General features: G+C 45.0%; 1 protein-coding gene across 13 annotated transcripts in view; it reads right to left on the bottom strand.

Annotated features, from left to right (window-relative positions):
* Positions 1-21,673, bottom strand: part of LOC130283916 (ankyrin repeat and fibronectin type-III domain-containing protein 1-like) — a 443,479-nt gene that overhangs the window by 219,739 nt on the left and 202,067 nt on the right. Inside the window, exon 1 of one of the 13 annotated variants that reach the window (XM_056533665.1) lies at positions 4,142-4,754. The exons of the other annotated variants lie outside the window; for them this stretch is intronic. Within the exon in view, the coding sequence (XP_056389640.1) occupies positions 4,142-4,381 (240 nt within the window). The 5' untranslated portion in view covers positions 4,382-4,754. Of the gene's footprint in view, positions 1-4,141; positions 4,755-21,673 lie in introns of those variants that run through there. 13 annotated transcript variants of the gene reach the window in all.

Raw genomic sequence — 21,673 nt, 5'->3', positions numbered from 1 at the left:
CATAAAACTTCCATACATCTTCATTAGATGGTCAGCCAGCAGAATATGCGGGTGCTAGGACCAATCAGAAAAGCGCCATCTCCAGGGGCATAACTATAGGGGGTGCCGACAGGGCTGGGGCAAGGATTTTTGCCACCCTAGGTGATAGCTAATTTTGCTGCCCCTTGACCTCGTCCATTGGCTCCGCCCTTTGACACACCTCCAACTTACTAATGGAGTGACACACTGTAACAAACCTCCTCCTCATGTAATCACCTTACTACTGGGGTGACACACTGTAACAAACCCCCTCCTCATGTAATCTCCTTACTACTGGGGTGATACACTGTAACAAACATCATCCTCATGTAATCTCCTTACTACTGGGGTGACACACTGTAACAAACCTCCTCCTCATGTAATCTCCTTACTACTGGGGTGACACACTGTAACAAACCTCCTCCTCATGTAATCTCCTTACTACTGGGGTGACACACTGTAACAAACCCCCTCCTCATGTAATCTCCTTACTACTGGGGTGATACACTGTAACAAACATCATCCTCATGTAATCTCCTTACTACTGGGGTGACACACTGTAACAAACCTCCTCCTCATGTAATCTCTTTACTACTGGGGTGACACACTGTAACAAACCTCCTCCTCATGTAATCTCCTTACTACTGGGGTGACACACTGTAACAAACATCATCCTCATGTAATCTCCTTACTACTGGGGTGACACACTGTAACAAACCTCCTCCTCATGTAATCTCCTTACTACTGGGGTGACACACTGTAACAAACATCGTCCTCATGTAATCTCCTTACTACTGGGGTGACACACTGTAACAAACCTCCTCCTCATGTAATCTCCTTACTACTGGGGTGACACACTGTAACAAACCCCCTCCTTACTCGACGGCGGTTCTGGCTGTGCGGGTGCTTTGGATGATCGGCGGCTGCTTCAAATACTGGCTGGTTGCTAACTTCCTTGCAGCGGGCAGAGCGGCGCCCCAATCAAGAGGGCGCTCTAGGCAGCTGCCTATTTTGCCTATAAGCAGAACCGGCCCTGGGTGCAGAGGTAACAGTCTAAGGGGACCCCCAAATACACCTCTACCCCATAAAAAAACAACAGTATTATAAATGGTACATAGTAGACATATAGCCATTACAGATTTTGTATTGGGGCCCAGAAGCTGCAGGTTAAACCTCTGATCATTTCCATCGACACAATGCATTTCTGTCCGGATTCAGCAGAAGGAATTGACAATTCTTTCTTTGTAGGCTGGAATCAGAATTTCCGTCACAGATATTTTCCCCCGCAGAAATTCTGCCATGTGCACGGAGCAGCAGAATCCCACAATAGTGCTGCAATTCCCAACCAGTGCCCTTGGCTGTCCGGGCATTCTGGGAGTTGTAGTTACATGTTCTGAAAGTATCCGAGCAGACAGCGGACGCTAGCAGAACACGCACTAGGACCAAACGATATTGCGCCGTCTCCATAGATGAGAACAACGCATTTCCAAGCGGATTCCACAGAAAGAATTGGCGTGTCATTCCTTTCTGCAAAGGCCGGAATTGGAATTTCCGGGGCAGATGTTCCCACCATGGAAATTCTGCAGCAGAAGATTCCGAGTGAAATTTTTCTCTTCGCCTTACGCCCTTCTTCAGGACATGATTTCAACCTCTGGATTTTTTTTTTCACCATTGACTGACAGCAAGCAGAGATCTTGAAAACTGCACAAATATACAGTACCAATATACAAAGTATCGTATAAAGTTGGAGTGATTAACATAGAATTTAAAGGGGAATTCCAGGAATTTTTATATCTATCTATCTATATGTATCTATCTATCTATATATATATCAACTGGCTCCAGAAAGTTAAACAGATTTGTAAATGACGTTTATTAAAAAATCTTAATCGTTTCAGTACTTATGAGCTTCTGAAGTTAAAGGACAACTGCAGCGCAATATACACTTATCCCCTATCTACAAGATGGGGGACAAGTGTTTGATCGCGGGGGCTCCGACCGCTGGCAGTATTTGAAGCAGTCGCCGATCATTCAAAGCACCCACACAGCCAGAACCGCCGTCGAGTAAGGAGGGGGTTTGTTACAGTGTGTCACCCCAGTAGTAAGGAGATTACATGAGGACGATGTTTGTTACAGTGTGTCACCCCAGTAGTAAGGAGATTACATGAGAAGGGGGCTTGTTACAGTGTGTCACCCCAGTAGTAAGGAGATTACGTGAGGTGGAGGTTTGTTACAGTGTATCACCCCAGTAGTAAGGAGATTACATGAGGACGATGTTTGTTACAGTGTGTCACCCCAGTAGTAAGGAGATTACATGAGGTGGAGGTTTGTTACAGTGTGTCACCCCAGTAGTGAGGAGATTACATGAGGAGGAGGTTTGTTACAGTGTGTCACCCCAGTAGTAAGGAGATTACATGAGGAGGAGGTTTGTTACAGTGTGTCACCCCAGTAGTAAGGAGATTACATGAGGAGGAGGTTTGTTACAGTGTGTCACCCCAGTAGTAAGGAAATTACATGAGGAGGAGGTTTGTTACAGTGTGTCACCCCAGTAGTAAGGAAATTACATGAGGAGGAGGTTTTTTACAGTGCGTCACCCCAGTAGTAAGGAGATTACACGAGGAGGAGGTTTGTTACAGTGTGTCACCCCAGTAGTAAGGAGATTACATGAGGAGGGGGTTTGTTACAGTGTTTCACCCCAGTAGATTTGTAAATGACTTTTATTAAAAAATCTTAATCCTTTCAGTACTTATGAGTTTCTGAAGTTAAAGGACAACTGCAGCGCAACATACACTTATCCCCTATCTACAAGATAGGGGATAAGTGTTTGATCGCGGGGGGTCCGACCGCTGGGACCCCCCGAGATCACCCTAACGGGGCGCCGCCATTAGCGCTCATAGTGAGCGCTAAGGCGCGTAGCGTCGACCTAGAGGTCGACGGTGACACCCCGTCTCCTCCCCGTCCCCCTACAGTTCTCTTCCATAGAGATGCATGGAGGAGGCGTGCCGGCCGCAACGTCAGGCACGCCGCCTGCACGGATGAGCCACGGCACAGCCACGGCCCCATAAAGGAGATCATGGGGGGTCCCACCGGTCGGACCCCCCGCAATCAAACACTTATCCCCTATCTAAGTGTATATTGCGCTGCAGTTGTCCTTTACTCGGGGAACGCACCTGACTCGGGGAACGCCCAGTTTAGAAGAGTTATACTATGGGGATTTGCTTCTAAACTGGGCGTTTCCCAAGACAGGTGTCACCAGAGAGCACTTAGACAGAAAAGAACAACCTTAACTTCAGAAGCTCATAAGTACTGAAAGGATTAAGATTTTTTAATAGAAGAAATTAACAAATCTGTTTAAAGGGGTATTCCAGGCAAAACCTTTTTTATATATACATTATATATATATATATACATACATATATATATATATATATATATATATATATATATATATATATCTCAACTAGCTCCGGAAAGTTAAACAGATTTGTAAATTATGTCTATTAAAAAATCTTAATCCTTCCAATAGTTATTAGCTTCTGAAGTTTTCTGTCTAACTGCTCAAAGATGATGTCACGTCCCGGGAGCTGTGCATGATGGGAGAATATCCCCATAGGAACTGCACAGCTCCCGGGACGTGAGTCATCAGAGAGCAGTTAGACAGAAAACAACAACTCAACTTCAGAAGCTAATAACTATTGGAAGGATTAAGATTTTTTTTTATAGAAGTAATTTACAAATCTGTTTAACTTTCCAGAGGCAGTTGATATATATATAAAAAAAAAGTTTTGGCCTGGAATACCCCTTTAACTTTCTGGAGCCAGTTGATATATAAAAAAAAGTTTTTTCCTGGATAACCCCTTTAATGGTTGCCGTCAGCATTACCAGGATGCAATGGAATAAACCAGCGTTCTCCAAACTGTGGACCTCCAGATGTTGCAAAACTACAACTCCCAGCATGCCCGGACAGCCGTTGGCTGTCCGGGCATGCTGGGAATTGTAGTTTTGCAACATCTGGAGGGCCACAGTTTGGAGAACAATGCAAAAGGGGGACTGTAAGCAGGGACGGAAAGTAAATGAGGGATGGCACGGACGTCTATGGAGAGAAATTCGACGTAATGCAAACCTTGAATGAAGGGTCAGGGTGTGCGCAGGGGGGCGCTCCTCCTCTTCCTCTTTTTAATTTTCCTTCCTTCCGCCTTCTCTTTAGCACCCAGAATTTGGCCAGCACCCTCTGCGCCCCATTGCCGTTGGCCAGCACGTCGCCCTTATCTCCTTTGCCAAGGAGCGCAGCATAGAAGAATGTGGGATCCTGCTGCCAGCTCCTATGGAGTAACCAGTGAGAATTGGGGAGAGCCTGGTGCATGCTTTCCTCTCTCTCGCTGCCTGTTGTACTTTTTTACAATCTGGTTGCTTGGCAATGGGCTAAAGGCAAACGCCACAACAGAGAGAGAGAGAAAAGCGCCGGGCCGAATGCTAATCAATGCAAAGAAAAAGTTTACTTTCGCCTCCTCCCCCTGCCATGTCTGTATCTACAGCCGTATTCAGCAGAGCATTACCATGAAGGAGCTGTCCCGGGAGAAGATGCCATTGTTTTATGTTACCTTTGTGACAGTGTTAACCTGTTAATAATCTGCGTTCACACCGATATCACTGTCCATGGCCTAAGGCGGCGTGCAGCGAGCGGGGGAATGAGGATCTGACAGCAAACAGGGATCTGAAGATTGTCTATGGCTGAACACACCGAGGAGACCTGTTGGAAAACCAGTGTCATTTACATTAAAGTCATTTTTTATTATTGCGTCTTTTTATTTTTCTCACCAAATTTTCATAGCTCACTTTTTGTTGCTTTGAAAATATGTGAGGTTTCGCCGGTTTCCACTGCACTTTCACAACACTTTGGGGTATGTTCACACTGCGGAATTCTGTGTCACCTGCATCGGTACCGACAGTTTAGTGCAGGTGATACTGGTGACAGATTTCCTTTAAGTGGAAAAATACTAAGGGTAGTGTTTACACTTTCCGTGCGGAATTACGCAGAAGTTAATGGCTTGACGGAATTTTGACGGAATTCTGTGTCCTGAGAACCTAGAAATTCCGCCGCAATTTCTGAGAAATTGCGGAAATTCCACCATGTAAATATACCCTTAGGATATGTTTGCATAGGGGAAATGTCCGCACGGAAAATCTCAATCCCCTGACAGCTGAGTGCCGGCAAAACATGCTGGCACTAGTAGCACCTGTAAATGCGCCGTCTCATAGAAAGCAATGCATAACCGTGCGGAGTCCGCAAAAAGAATAGACATGTCTGTTCTTTCTACAGATACCGGAATTTGGATTTCCGTGACAGACACACTGTGATGTGCGAGTCGCAGCGCGCATGCGCAGTATACTCGCACATCGCGGCAGCTCTCGGCCTAGCTCATGGAGCAGGGGGAGCGGCCGCGATGTGTGCGAGTACACCGCGCATGCACGGCAACTCCCACATCACAGTGTGTCTGCTCGTAGCAGCGTATTGCTGTCCCGAGCAGGCACATGTAAAGCCACCATGCAAGGGTCCTTCAGCAGCGGTTCTGCAGCGTAAAATACGATGTGGGTCCGCTCGTGTGAATGTACCCTTAGGGTCTGTTTACATGGGCGGATTTTGTGCAGATTTTACTACCACTGACTTTAAATGGTCAGCGGAAAGTCTGTAATAGTGGCAGATTTGCAGATTCCGTGAAGACCCATGAAAGTCCATAGTAGCAAAATCGGTGCAAAATCGGTGCAACGGACTCTAAAAAAGATTGGGAGCTGCTTCAAGAGTCCAGATAAGCTGTCTACTATACACAAGGACCTGGGAAAAAACACTCCTTAAGCCAGGGTTTATAGAAAAAAACTGGGATTTAAAGGGGTATTCCAGGAAAAAAAACTTTTTTTTTATATATCAACTGGTTCCAGAAAGTTAAACAGATTTGTAAATTACTTCTATTAAAAAAAATCTTAATCCTTCCAGTACTTATGAGCTTCTGAAGTTAAAGGGGTACTCCAGTGAAAACCTTTTTTCTTTTAAATCAACTGGTGGCAGAAAGTTAAACATATTTGTAAATTACTTCTATTAAAAAATCTTAATCCTTCCTGTACTTATTAGCTGCTGAATACTACAGAGGAAATTCTTTTCTTTTTGGAATGCTCTCTGATGACATCACGAGCACAGTGCTCTCTACTGACGTTATTATAATAAGAATAACGCTTTATTTATTGTTGTCTTTAGTGGGATTTGAACCCAAGTCCCTGACACTGCAAGGCAGCAGTGCTAACCACTGAGCCACCATGCTGCCCTTAGCATACATCTGCTGTGCACGGTTGCTAAAATGGACAGAGATGTCAGCAGAGAGCACTGTGCTCCTGATGTCATCAGTGTTGCAAAAAGAAAGGAATTTCCTCTGTAGCATTCAGCAGCTAATAAGTACTGGAAGGATTAAGATTTTTTAATAGAAGTAATTTACAAATATGTTTAACTTTCTGCCACCAGTTGATTTAAAAGAAAAAAAGGTTTTCACCGGAGTACCCCTTTAAAGTTGTTCTTTTCTGTCTAAGTGCTCTCTGATGACACGTGTCTCGGGAAACGCCCAGTTTAGAAGCAAATCCCCATAGCAAACCTCTTCTAAACTGGGCGGTTCCCAAAACAGGTGTCCTCAGAGAGCACTTAGACAGAAAAGAACAACCTAAACTTCAGAAGCTCATAAGTACTGAAAGGATTAAGATTTTTTAATAGAAGTAATTTACAAATCTGTTTAACTTTCTGGAGCCAGTTGATATATAAAAAAAAGTTTTTTCCTGGAATACCCCTTTAACTTCAGATGAAGTTTTAACACAGAAGAATGACACTTCAGATCTGATATACAGTACTTGGGACACACTTAGTAGTTTAGGAGTAATTGTTTTTTTACGTAATTTTGGCGCAATACTTTGGCGCAGTGTCTTTTTGCGTCAAAGTTTGGTGCATCTTCTCCACTGTCATTTTTAGAACTTTCTCAAAATCACACAGTCCTGTGTGTGATTTTAACTTTAGTCAGTAATTCATCATTTGCGCCAATCGATCTTTGGCGCAAATCCGTTTTTGTTTTTTTTAGCGCAAATCCCCGTCAAGAAATTTTGCACATGGAAAACACACTTAACAATGTCAGAAAATGTAAAGGCGTCAAAATACATGAAAAATTTGTTTTTGTGAAAGCAGCGACGCCTCCAGGGCTGCGCAATACTATCCCGCGACATAGTTGTCTCTGAGGCACCTTCACCCTCCGTTGAGCCAGCATTGGACATGGCCGCACAGGTTCAGGAAAGGTAAAGCACTAAAGTAGTGGTCTCCAACCTGCGGACCTCCAGATGTTGCAAAACTACAACTCCCAGCATGCCCGGACTTGGCTGTCCGGGCATGCTGGGAATTGTAGTTTTGCAACATCTGGAGGTCCGCAGGTTGAAGACCACTGCACTAAAGTAACAAAAATAAAAAAATAAACTACTCAAGTTGAAAATAAAATCCATTTCACATGGTGACTATAAACCCCACAAAAGAAAATAACTCATGTCGCTTGCTGATATACTGCAGGAGGGACTCCGAAATGGCTGCTCTACAGGGTAAAATACGCGTCCTCTGTGGGGGTAAGTTCTGTGTAAAAGGCGCTGTGAACAGCTGATTTCAACATTTGCGTCAAAATTACTTACAACTTGCGCCAAATGATAAATTTGGTGCATGTCCACGAAAACCAAAGTGAAAAAAAAAGGCTAAAAAGAAACTGTCAACAGGCAAAATGGATAAATACCCCCCATAGACTTGACTTGTGACTGGAAGTCTGCACTAGCTTTATGTCCTATTTATCTGAGCAAGCTTTCAGGGGTCTTCACGGAGGTCGTCCGTGGTGAACTGTGCAAGGATCCCTCACTTACATTTCCTCGGGTTATCTGAGACACAACTTTCTTTGAGCACATCCAGAAAGGATATCTGCAGATGGGAATCTGGCATTGGCTAGGCCAGGTCCACAGAAATAGCAAATCTAGTCTTCCTTTGCAATCAGGCCCTTCAGAATAAAAGTTTCTCCTGAATGCTACCTCTTGTAGTTTGTCTATAGGAGGACACGCTAGGCAGAAAAAAATGTGCTGAAACACTGCTGTAGGCAGTAGAGATGAGCGAACTTACAGCAAATTTGATTCGTCACGAACTTCTCGGCTCGGCAGTTGATGACTTATCCTGCATAAATGAGTTCAGCTTTCAGGTGCTCCGGTGGGCTGGAAAAGGAGGATACAGTATTAGGAAAGAGTCTCCTGGGACTGTATCCACCTTTTCCAGCCCACGGGAGCACCTGAAAGCTGAACTAATGTATGCAGGAAAAGCCATCAACTGCCGAGCCGAGAAGTTCGTGACGAATCGAATTTACTGTAAGTTCGCTCATCTCTAGTAGGCAGACTCCCTCTGAAGGTGAAAACAGACTTTTGGGTTGTAAAGGTTAACCCCTTACACTCTATTCATGTCTTGGTGCATGCAACATGTTGAAACATTTAAAAAAAATGCATTTATAGTGTAATATACTTTAAAGGTATAGGATTCAGCCTGCAAGAGACAGACTTTAGACAGAGCAGTAAACTTAGTGACTACAGACACCCGAAAAGTGTTCAGAGTAGCAACAAGTCACTCCACTCCGGGACACCACAAAGATGACATCTCCCCAAGAAGGACAGAAGACAGTGGCTATTTCAATTGTATGCAGGTGGAATAAGCACTACAGAGTGAACAAGGCCTTACTGTGCCCCAGGCCCATGATAACGGCCCGGTCTGCGTATTATTTATTGCCCACACTATAACTCTGGGATCTTTTAGTTTGATTGCTATGAGAAGTGACATTAATATTATTATTATTATACACAAGGCCCTTTCTTCTCATTGTACAAATTTCTTAAAGAGCGTAAGATGAAAACCTACAATTTCTTGAGATTTACGTCTTCCTTTGGCTTCTATCAGGCTGGCAATTTAGCTCCATGTGCGTTCAATGGTCCTCCATTATCTCTGACAGTAAAAGCCTATGTGGAGGGGATGCATTGTATTACATAAGCCGTATATATAGTGACATATTAAAGATGACATGTGGCCAGCACACAGCATCTACTACAGCTCTTTTACCAGGCTGCCGTGAAATGTAATCATTAATGGGAATGTCCACCCTTTTACATTATGTCGTTTTTACAACCTTATTCATTTCATAACACATCTGTATAGGGCAGTGTTTCCATACCAGAGTGCCTAGAGGTTTTGGCTGTGTGGGCATCCTGGGAGTTGTTGTTTTGCAATAGCTGGAGGCACTCTAGTTGGGAAACACTAGTAAGTGGTTGGAGCTTTGTTTTTCCAATTCATAGACATATCACTATAAGATTTGAGATGCCTTCAGTATGTACTATACTATGCGGTTCCCCCTAGTGGTAGCTAAAGGAAGCAAAAATTTCCTCTTTTAGATGTTTACACGATCGGAAAAATGTGATCTGGATTTGCAACATCAGAATACAATGGGGCTCACTCATGTCCAGGCTACCCGACAAAGAAAGTCTGCATGAAAGAAGTCAGGTTTTCACATGGATTTCTATGTGGAATGTGAATAAAACAAACTGTTGATGAGGTGATGGCTGGTTTACCAGCAGTACACGCACAGGACATTCTTTCCCTTACTCATCTGGCCAATCACAGCACAAAACCTACTCCTCTTTTCTACACCATGACATAGTGCCGGAAAAAGAGGTATGGATTCAACATATTGGCAACGTGCAGGGAGATAACTTATAGTACAATGCTATAGTTGGCATTTGGAGAAGGTGGTTACTGATGCACATGGTTTGCACAGTGCTATCTGAGCAGAAAGGATAACAACAGTGCAGCAAGGGAGGGGTTTCATCATATAAGCAGACCTGGTCTAAGCAGGGAACTGTACTTAGGATAATGATGATGATGATAGAAACATGAAGAATGTGTTGGCAGATAAGAACCATTTGGCCCATTTAGTCTGCCCAATATTCTGAATCCTATCAATAGTCCCTGGCCCTATCTTATATGAAGGATAGCCTTATACTTATCCCATGCATATTTAAACTCTTTCACTGTATTTGCAGCGACAACTTCTGCCGGAAGGCTATTCCATGCATCCACTACTCTCTCAGTAAAGTAATACTTTGAAAAAAAGTCTCTATCATATCACCTCTGTCTCTTCTTTCTTCCAAGCTATACATGTTAAGGTCCTTTAACCTTTCCTGGTAAGTTTTATCCTGCAATCCATGTACTAGTTTAGTATCTTCTCTGAACTCTAGAGTATCTATATCTTTCTGGAGATACGGCCTCCAGTACAACACACAATACTTCAATTGAGGTCTCACCAGTGTTCTGTACAGCGGCATGAGCACTTCTCTCTTTTTACTACTTATACCTCTCCCTATACACCCAAGCATTCTGCTAGCGTTTCCTGCTGCTCTATTACATTGTCTTCCTACCTTTAAGTCTTCTGAAATAATTGCTCCTAAATCCCTTTCCCCAGATACTGAGGTCAGGACTGTGTCAAATATTCTATATTCTGTCCGTGGGTTTTTACGCCCCAGGTATCCACATTAAATTTCAGTTGCCAGAGTTCTGACCATTCTTCTAGTTTTCCTAAATCCTTTTCCATTTGGCAGATCCCTCCAGGAACATCAACCCTGTTACATATCTTTGTGTCATCAGCAAAAAGACCAATAACTTACCATCGAGACCTTCTGTAATATCACTAATGAAGATATTAAACAATATTGGTCCCAGTACAGATCCCTGAGGTCCCCACTGGTAACAAGACCTTGCTCTGAATATTCTCCATTGACTACAACCCTCTGTTGTCTGTAATTCAGCCACTGCCTAATCCACTCAACAATATGGGAGTCCAAGCTCAATGACTATAGTTTATTGATAAGTCTTCTATGTGGGACAGTGTCAAAAGCCTTACTAAAATCTAGATATGCGATGTCTACTGCGCCTCCGCCATCTATTATTTTAGTCACCCAGTCAAAAAAATCAAAAAGATTTGTTTGACATTATCTCCCTGAAGTAAACTCATGTTGTTTTTCATCTTGCAATCCATGGGATTTTAGATGTTCCACAATCCTATCCTTTAGTAGGGTTTCCATTAATTTCCCCACTATTGATGTCAGACTTACTGGCCTATAGTTGCTTGATTCCTCCCTTTCTTGTGAATGGGCACGACATTTGCTAATTTCCAATCTTCTGGGACGACTCCTGTTACCAATGATTGGTTAAATAAATCTGTTAACGGTTTTGCTAATTCACCGCTAAGCTCTTTTAATAATTTTAGGTGTATCCCATCAGGCCCCTGTGACTTATTTGTCTTCAATTTAGACAGCAAACGTAGAACCTCTTCCTCTATAAAGACACATGCATCAAACGATTCATTAGGCTTCCTACCTAATGGAGGTCCTTTTCCTTCTTTTTCTTTTGTAAAAACTGAACAGAAGTATTTATTAAGGCAGTCGGCTAGCCCCTTATTCTCCTCTACATACCTTCCTTCCTGTTTTTTAATTTAGTTATTCCTTGTTTTAATTTCCTTTTTTCATTTATATATCTGAAGAATGTCTTCTCCCCTTTTTTCACAGACTGAGCTAGTTTTTCTTCTGCCTGCACTTTAGAAGTTCTTATAACTTACTTGGCCTCTTTCTGCCCAGTCTTGTAGATTTCCCTATCTTCATTGCTCTGGGTTGTTTTATAATGACTAAATGCTAGCTTTTAGTTTTTTTTAATGATTTTGGCCACTTCTGCTTAGTACCACAGTGGTCTCTTTTTCTGCTTTTACTGACAAGTCTAATGCAATTTTCTGTTGCCTTCAATAATGCGTATTTTAAGTAGTCCCATTTCTCCTGGACTCCATATAATCCGTTCCAGTCTGATAGGGACTCATTTATAACTAATCTCATTTTTGATATGATGATATCAAGCGAAAAGTTAGAGGAAGTGAGATTACATTCTGGAGGCAGCACTGTGTAAATTGTAGAAACACTAGAATTTCCACAAGGGACAGTTGTCTAGAACTTCATAGGTTGTCAGAGATATGAGAGAAGCCTTGACTTACCTTGAAGGTGCAGGGTTGACACTTGCTCAACTTGCATTCATACAGTCCAAGCTCTCTCCTGGCCATAGCACTAGCTATGCTCTGCCCCAACTTCATATGTTATGTACCGTATATACTCGAGTATAGGCCGAGTTTTTCAGCACGATTTTTCGTGCTGAAAACACCCCCCTCGGCTTATACTCGAGTGAACTCCCCCACCCGCAGTGGTCTTCAACCTGCGGACCTCCAGAGGTTTCAAAACTACAACTCCCAGCAAGCCCGGGCAGCCATCGGCTGTCCGGGCTTGCTGGGAGTTGTAGTTTTGAAACCTCCGGAGGTCCGCAGGTTGAAGACCACTGCGGCCTTCAACATCATCCAGCCCCCTCTCACCCCCTTTAGTTCTGAGTACTCACCTCCGCTCGGCGCTGGTCCGGTCCTGCAGGACTGTCCGGTGAGGAGGTGGTCCGGTGGGATACTGGTTCCGGGCTGCTATCTTCACCGGGGAGGCCTCTTCTAAGCGCTTCGGGCCCGGCCTCAGAATAGTCACGTTGCCGTGACAACGACGCAGAGGTGCGTTCATTGCGAACGTAATTCTGCGTCATTGCCAAGGCAACGGCTCTATTCCGGGCCGGAAGCGCGGAGAAGAGGCGCCCCCGGTGAAGATAGCAGCCCGGACCACCTCCTCACCGGACCACCTCCTCACCGGACAGCCCTGCAGGACCGGACCAGCGCCGAGCGGAGGTGAGTACTCAGAACTAAAGGGGGTGAGAGGGGGGCTGGATGATGTTGAAGGCCGCAGTGGTCTTCAACCTGCGGACCTCCGGAGGTTTCAAAACTACAACTCCCAGCAAGCCCGGACAGCCGATGGCTGCCCGGGCTTGCTGGGAGTTGTAGTTTTGAAACCTCTGGAGGTCCGCAGGTTAATGACCACTGAGGGCGAATGATGAGAAGAGGATGATGAAGGGGGTGTGTGGGAATGATGAAGGGGGGGGGGGGGGTGTGGGAATGATGAAGGGGGGGGGGGTGTGGGATGATAAGGGGATGATGAAGGGGGGATGTGTGGGATGATAAGGGGATGATGAAGGGGGGATGTGTGGGATGATAAGGGGATGATGAAGGGGGGATGTGTGGGATGATAAGGGGATGATGAAGGGGGATGTGTGGGATGATAAGGGGATGATGAAGGGGGGATGTGTGGGATGATAAGGGGATGATGAAGGGGGGATGTGTGGGATGATAAGGGGATGATGAAGGGGGGATGTGTGGGATGATGACAAGGGGATGATGATGAGGATGTTAATGACGGGTCTGGATGATGACAGGGGGGGATGAGGTATTTCCCACCCTAGGCTTATACTCGAGTCAATAACTTTTCCTGGGATTTTGGGTTAAAATTAGGGGTCTCGGCTTATACTCGGGTCGGCTTATACTCGAGTATATACGGTATTGATCTCTCTGTTACTAGAGACAGGATTCCCCTAACAACATGCAGTGGACAGCAAACAAAGGTGAATGAGACAAACATGAACAGCCATTTGTAGAAATGTTCTGCAGCTGTCGGTAAGAATACACTGATTGGCTATGAAAGAGCTGCTTAAGAAAATGCTCTGCAGAAAATAGCAAAAAAATACCTGGACCAATGATCTACAGCAGTAAGTGTAACAGAACACCTGAAGCGATGCCATATCAATGTCACTAATAATAGTAATACCTGGAGCAAAGTTCTGCGCTCTCATTTAAAATAGGAAATATCTCTAGGAAAAACTTTTGCCATTATCAGCAGGTACATTAACTTTGGGTTTTGCATAGAATGTTAATATGAGGAACTCCGGGAGTAATAATCTGCAGTAAAAGCTGACATATGTAAAACCTGACCAGTTTCAGCCTATTATCATGAGTGGGTGAATGCATCACACAGGTGGGACTTCTCTTTAAGCAATGGTCTCCAAACTGTGACCCTCCAGAGGTTGCAAAACTACAATTCCCAGCATGCCCGGACAGCCTTTGGCTGTCCGGGCATGCTGGGAGTTGTAGTTTTGCAACTTCTGAAGGGACACAGTTTGTCTTTAAAGGATTGGTCTGGTTTAGGATACCCATCTTCAAATAGACTTATTAGGAAATATTTAGAGAGTTCTATGACTCAGGATTCTCATAGCAGAAAGTGGCTACAAAGAGCGTCTCTTGGTCTGGAGGACGCAGCGCGTCTGAGAATTTAACAAATAGCCTATTGATTTTTAAGAAGAAGGGTGTAATACTTCATTTCCCCTGTGGGAGTGCTGTAGAAGAATTGAACACTTGCTGGTAGAATCCCTGCAGATGCAGCTAATCAGTATAGGTGCATTTTAGGATTAGACTATAGTTTTGGGGGGGGGGCTTTTTTTCTAAGCAAAAATAGATTGTCCAGAGAGGACAACTCTTTTATACTGCATGGTTTCTTAAAGATTTTAATATGCAAATTCAAAGAAGTCCTCAGAAGCTATGCAGTTATATCCAGGATACGAAAGACATAGCTGCTTTCTTCCAAAAACAGCGCCACTCTTGTCCATAGTTTGCGTGTGGTATTGCTAGTAATGGACTAGTGGACCGGTGAGTGAGCATAATATGGGCAAAAAACAACAACAAAAACCTGGAGTGCTTCTTTAAATGGGCACTCTCATTAAAGCTAATTTTTGCTATTGCACTCCTTATGGTAAATAAAAAAATCTTTATAATGTGCTTTGTTTAAAAAAAATGTGAAGTTTTGTATGTTTTATTTGTGTTTATAAAAGCTTCCACTAGGTGTCTCCCTACTTGTCCAGAGCACATTTTCCCCCATCTTTTGCACAGACTTTGGACTCCTGATGGCTTGGCAGAAGTCCAAAATCAGGAAATGCTGAGGGTGTGTGTGTGCAGCCTTATTCAATCATAGCTCATCTCACACTGAACTGCTCTGGGCTGTGTGTAGCAGAGTGAGTCAAGAAATGAAGATCCTAAACAAAGGGTTTTCTTCTACTTAATATTCTAATAAAGGGGTTGCCCAGTTTAGAAAACCCATTTTCATATACCTTAAAGGGGTACTAGCATGCTGATAACTTATCCCCTATCTAAAGGATAGAGGATAAGTTGCCTGATCGCGTGGGGTCCCGCCACTGGGGACCCCTGCGATCTCGCACGCAGCACTCCGCTCTCATCAGGCCCCGGAGCGAACATCGCTCCGGGTCTGATGACTGCCGATCACATGGCCGGAGTATAGTGACGTCACGGCTCCACCCCCATGTGACGTCACGCTCCGCCCCCTCAATGTAAGTCTATGGCAGGGGGGGGGGAGACAGCTGTCTCGCCCCTGCCATAGACTTGCATTGAGGGGGCGGAGCATGACATCACACGGGGCGGAGCTCTGACGTCACGATCACCGGCCCAGTCATCAGACCCGGAGCAGATGTTCGCTCCGGGGCCTGATGAGAGCGGGGTGCTGCATGCGAGATCGGGCAACTTATCCCTTATCCTTTAGATAGGGGATAAGTTGTCAGCACGGTAGTACCCCTTTAAATGGGCACTTTCATTAAAACTAACTTTTGCTATTGCACTCCTTATGGTAAATTAAAAATCTTTATAATGTACTTTGTTTTAAAAAAAACAAACAAACGTTTTCTATGTTTTGTTTGTGTTTAAAAAAAGCTGCCACTAGGTGTCTCCCTACTTGTCCAGAGCACATTTCCCTCCATCTCTTGCACAGACTTTGGACTCCTGCTGGCCTGGCAGAAGTCCAAAATCAGGAAATGCTGAGGGGGGGGGGGGGGGGGTGCGCCTTAGTCAATCATAGCTCACCTCACACACTGAACTGCTCAGGGCTGTGTGTAGCAGAGTGAGGGCGGAAGTTCTCCCCTGCATGGCTTCAGATGATGTCACGCCTGCTGGGGAACACCCCTTCCCAGTCTGTGAATCTGACTGAGACTGAGCAGAGAATACAGAGCGATATCAAGGTAGAAAACTAACAAATAATAAAAATAAAGGCAGGGGGTGGTTTATCATGATGGGGGCAGTGAACCGAGAGGATTATAAAATTTAACAAGATCATGAGAGGTACTCTTTAAATGTCAGATGGAAATGGTAATAGAGACAAGTGTGCTACTCCTGAGGCCGAGGATGTGAGAGGCCACTCTATAGTGCAGTGTTTCCCAACCAGTGTGCCTCCAGCTGTTGCAAAACTACAACGCCCAGCATGGCCGGACAGCCAAAGGCTGTCCGGCCATGCTGTGAGTTGTAGTTTTGCAACAGCTGGAGGCACACTTGTTGGGACACACTGCTATAGCGTCAAGCTGAGTTCTCTCTATATTTATATAGTCACAGCGTAAATATGTGACCAACCGCTCGGTCAGTCCAATAGTAATGGTCCCCGATGGAGGCTGGGAGGTTAAATTAGCGGCATGGTTTACATCAGCAATGAGTCAGCTCTCTATCAGCCCACACTGCCTGCTATTCTCAGAACCCATCCGACTCCCACAGAATCTAATTCTGCTCGCATCGATTATACTGTATGACCTCCTTACTCGATGACACTACATCAAAGAGAATGGGCAGAAGAAGCCAAACCGAATACCCCCCCCCCCCCCCCCCCCCACACTTACTACTAATGCATGTGAATAAGCTAAATACTGCACTATGTCATTTACACATTCTACCTCTGCAGATAGGTAGAGCTGTTTTGGTTGGCTATGCCTATTAGATGTGTCAGCCAAACCGGACTATGTCACGGGGCCCACAGGTGCCATGGCAGACCAAAATTGGCCATCTCAGATTTTAGCATGCTGGTAGCACCTTTCTCCTTATTAAAAACACAAGCCAAGCAAAGTGTGCATGTGTAAAAGGGGTTAGATAGGAGGTAGGTATCTGATCACTGGGGGGGTCACAGCTGTTGGATCTATCGCAACCTCCACAACAGGGCCCCAACTCTTCCGGCTGCATGGATAGTTGGATGGCATGCAGGGACGGTTCTGCCTATAGGCAAAATAGGCAGCCGCCTAGTGCGCCCTCGTAATGGGGGCGCCACTCTGCCTGCTGCAAGAAAGTTAGTAACCAGTAGCCGCACTGTGAAAACAGCTATCTGTCGCCACCACTAGGGGGAGCTCACCGCATTAAACCTTTATTGAGTATATATGAACTTAAAGGGGTACTCCGCAGGAAAACTTTTCCTTTTTTTTTATTTTTATTTTTTTTATAACTGATGCCAGAAAGTGAAACAGATTTGTAATAAAGTATTACTTCTATTTAAAAATCTTAATGCTTCCAGTACTTATCAGTTGCTGTATGCTCCACAGGAAGTTCTTTTTTTTTTTTAATTTCCATTCTGTCTGACCACAGTGCTCTCTGCTGACACCTCTGTCCATGTCAGGAACTGTCCGGAGCAGGAGAGATTTGCTATGGGGATTTGCTTCTACTCTGGACAGTTCCTGACATGGACAGAGGTGTCAGCAGAGAGCACTGTGGTCAGACAGAAAGGAAATTCAAAAAGAAAAGAACTTCCTGTGGAGCATACAGCAGCTGATAAGTACTGGAAGGATTAAGATTTTTTTTTTTTTAAATAGAAGTCATTTACAAATCTGTATAACTTTCTGGCACCAGCTGATAAAAATAAAAAAATAAAAATAAATGTTTTCCAGCGGAGTACCCCTTTAACTCTCCTAGTGACTTGGTCGTTCCTGTAATTCCCAGAAACCTGTGGTCTCCAAACTCCGGACCTCTAGTTGTTGCAAAACTACAACTCCCAGCATGCCCGGACAGCCGTTGGCTGTCCGGGCATGCTGGGAGTTGTAGTTTTGCAACATCTGGAGGACCGCAGTTTGGAGACAACTGCCATAGACATTTTTTTTTTTTTTGCACTGTTACTTCCATAGAGATTGCAAACTACAACGCCTAATATTGCCCAACTTGCAGCGGCTGCAATTTCCAAATGGCTGGAAAAGTATATAGTTTGCCTAAACATCATTTAAATAATCCACCCACCCACCACCCGCCGCGGTTGTTCCCTTTTTCTGCAATGAGGCTGCTGTTCCCCGTCCAGGATTTCTCCGCTATGGAATGAGAGGAGGCACAGGAGGACTGTATCAGCTACTAAATACTCTGCACGGCAGCCAAGATCACATTCAGGCTAGGAACTAGATACGTACACACATCAGGATTACGCAGCAGGCAGGGGAATTTACGCATAAGGCTTAGGGTTTCAAATGATTCCTAAAAATACTCACTATTATGTGTCCTACAGACCGGGGGGGGGGACTTTGACAGCATAAATAGTCCATAATTTAAGCTCGATCTGAGAATTTATGGGTATTTCTGCTAAATCTAAAATAAAAACGTACGGGGGAATAGCACCTGACTAGAGATGAGCGAACTTACCATAAATTCGATTCGTCACGAACTTCTCGGCTCGGCAGTTGATGACTTTTCCTGCATAAAGTAGTTCAGGTTTCCGGTGCTCCGGTGGCTGGAGACTCTTTCCTAGGACTGTATCCACCTTTTCCAGCCCACGGGAGCACCTGAAAGCTGAACTAATTTACGCAGGATAAGTCATCAACTGCTGAGCTGAGAAGTTCGTGACGAATTGAATTTACTGTAAATTCTCTCATCTCTACACCTGCCTTGCTATGGATACTATAGGAAATAGGGTACTTACCATTAATCCTCTTAACTTTCTGACCATGATTTTGTTAGTAGCTTCTGTAGGACATCCCCGGGGCAGTGGTCTCAAAACTGTGGCCCTCCAAACTACAATTTCTAGTATGCTGGGAGTTGTAGTTTTGCCACATTTGGAGGGCCACAGTTTGGAGACCACTGGCCACAAGTAGCCGCTTAGGTTCTCAATATAGGCAAGGTAGATGTTTTGTGATGGCTATAGCCAGCATTCATTCTCTATACAGTAGAATCTCCCAATAGGGCAGTGGTTCTCAACCTTTTTTCGCAAATGTACCCCCAAGGGTGAAAGTATGTCCGCGGGTACCCCTCGCTCGGAATTTACGCACGATGGGTACCCACAGACAAAATAAGTCATAAAATTACTTATTTTCATAATGGCATGTGCTTACTTTTATACTAACGTGATACTTAATCCCTTTTGTCATTATTCCCCCCCTCCATCTGATCCCCTTTTGCCATTATCCCCCCCCCCCCCCCCCCCGCCCCTCCATCTTAATCCCCTTGGGCCATTATTATCCGATATGGCAAAAGGGGATCAGAGGAAGGGGGGAATAATAGCACAAGGGGATTAAGATGGAGGGGGTGGGGGTAATCATTACTCGCCCTCCTCCCCCTCCATCTTAATCCCCTTGTGCCATTATTCCTCCCTCCCTCTCATCCCTTTGCACCATCTTCCCCCCCCCCTCCATCTTAATCTCTTGCACCATTATTCCCCATCCCTCTAACCCCCTTGTGCCATTATTATCCGATATGGCAAACAGGGATCAGAGGGGGGCAGAATAATGTCAAAAGGGGATCAGTGGGAGACTAATGGCACAGGGGGATTTAGATGGGGGGGGGGGGAAATAATCATCACCCCCCCCTCCCATATTAATCCCCTTGTGCTATTATTCCCCCCTCCCACTGTTCCCCTTTTTCCATTACCCCTCCCCCCTCCATCTTAATGCCCTTGTGCCATTATTTCTCCCGCCCCATCATCCCCACTTCATCCCCCCCCCCTCCAATCCCTGGGCTAATTATATATATATATATATATATATATATATATACACACACACACATATAAAAACCCTCCCTCCCCTCCTCCCTTCCATACACTTATTTACATTATCCAGCCTGTTTGGGTATACAGCGCGTGCCGTGTGGCCTGTCCGGGTATACAGCGCGTCCCAGAGTCCCGTTTGGCGATGCCGCACTGATGTGTGACCTCCTCCTGCGCTGTGCGGGGCTCTGACTATTAGGAGACTAAAGAGCTTTTAAGGTTTTTCTCTGCACATTAGGTTGCTCCCTGAACATTGCTCCCTAAGTGCCCATTATGAATGGAGCGGTAGTGAGCTTGCTTGGGCACCACACCATTCACTACTATTAAACTGACAGTGACGGCCAAACGTGATCATCAATAGCAGTGAATGGCATGCTGGCCACATCAACACTCACCAGGGGCACTGCCAGTCCTCTACCTGATTGGTAGTGGTCCCAGTGGTCAGACCCCCAACAATGCACTTACAGGTGGAGGGTCCTGTTACAGATTAAAGAACGGGTTTGATCCACTATTAGCTAGGAGGGTCCGACTGTCATAAGACAATGAATACTGGTCACTGGGCACCCATCGTAAATGAACAGGTAGTGAGCTTCTATGGGCATCATTCACTACTATAGGACTGCAATAGCTATGTGATCTCTGCCAGTCCCATAGCAGTGAATGGCATGGTGGCCACATCAACACTCACCAGGGGCACTGCCAGTCCTCTACCTGATTGGTAGTGGTCCCAGTGGTCAGACCCCCAACAATGCACTTACAGGTGGAGGGTCCTGTTACAGATTAAAGAACGGGTTTGATCCACTATTAGCTAGGAGGGTCCGACTGTCATGAGACAATGAATATCGGTCACTGGGCACCCATCGTAAATGAACAGGTAGTGAGCTTCTATGGGCATCATTCACTACTATAGGACTGCGACAGCTATGTGATCTCTGCCAGTCCCATAGCAGTGAATGGCATGGTGGCCACATCAACACTCTACAGCTTCATTCACAGGGGCACTGCCATTCTCTTGGTTGGTGGGACCCCCAACAATGAACTCTTACATTGAGATACAAATGCCACCGGCCCCCATTCACCCTGGAAGCTAGCAGGGCAGACTTCTTCGGGTTTCCATTCATTTCAATAAAGGCCTGCCAGAGACATGGTAACATGGAGACATTAGCTATAGCATTTCGGCACATCTCTACTAGAAGTAGCTTCTCCCATTGACTTTCGAAGCCTTTAACCTACATCCCTCGGTAGCGTTCACCCAGCTACACATATGCAGCCGAAGGCCTGGCCTCAGTCCACCTGTCCCACTCAAATCTGACTGTATACAGCTGCTGTACTCTCCATATATGACATCAATCCATAATGTCATCTCCTGGGAATGTGTCGTTGACTTAGGCAAACTGGCTGTCCCTATATCTCACAGTATTACTATTGTTACACAACATTTTCAGCATAACTTTCCCTGTAAACCGTCAACATTTCCCATGAGCTGTACAGAGCAGATTTTCAGGACCTGGCAGATTGCAGTCACAGTCGGAGCCCGCGTCATAGGGAGAACAGTGATATACTGTGTACATGTATCTACTTGGATACATTTATATGTGGATACCTATTTATTCCTACATTTGTCTGAATGTAGGTAAGTATGTAAGTGTGTGGTATTTATGTGTATATACTTATCCGTGTCTGCCTTTGTCCTGCTCGTACATAAATACAAATACACCCTACCCCGAAAATAAGCCCTAGGCCGGTGGTCTTCAACCAGCTGGATGGGCTGCAATATAAGCCCTACCCCAAAAATAAGACCTAGGCCGGTGGTCTTCAACCTGCGGACCTCAAGATG

Source organism: Hyla sarda, chromosome 8, assembly GCF_029499605.1.
Source record: "Hyla sarda isolate aHylSar1 chromosome 8, aHylSar1.hap1, whole genome shotgun sequence".
Classification (NCBI taxonomy): Eukaryota; Metazoa; Chordata; class Amphibia; order Anura; family Hylidae; genus Hyla; species Hyla sarda.
The sequence above is the reverse complement of the archived record's forward strand: the minus strand, read 5'-3'. Positions and strand labels throughout refer to the sequence as shown.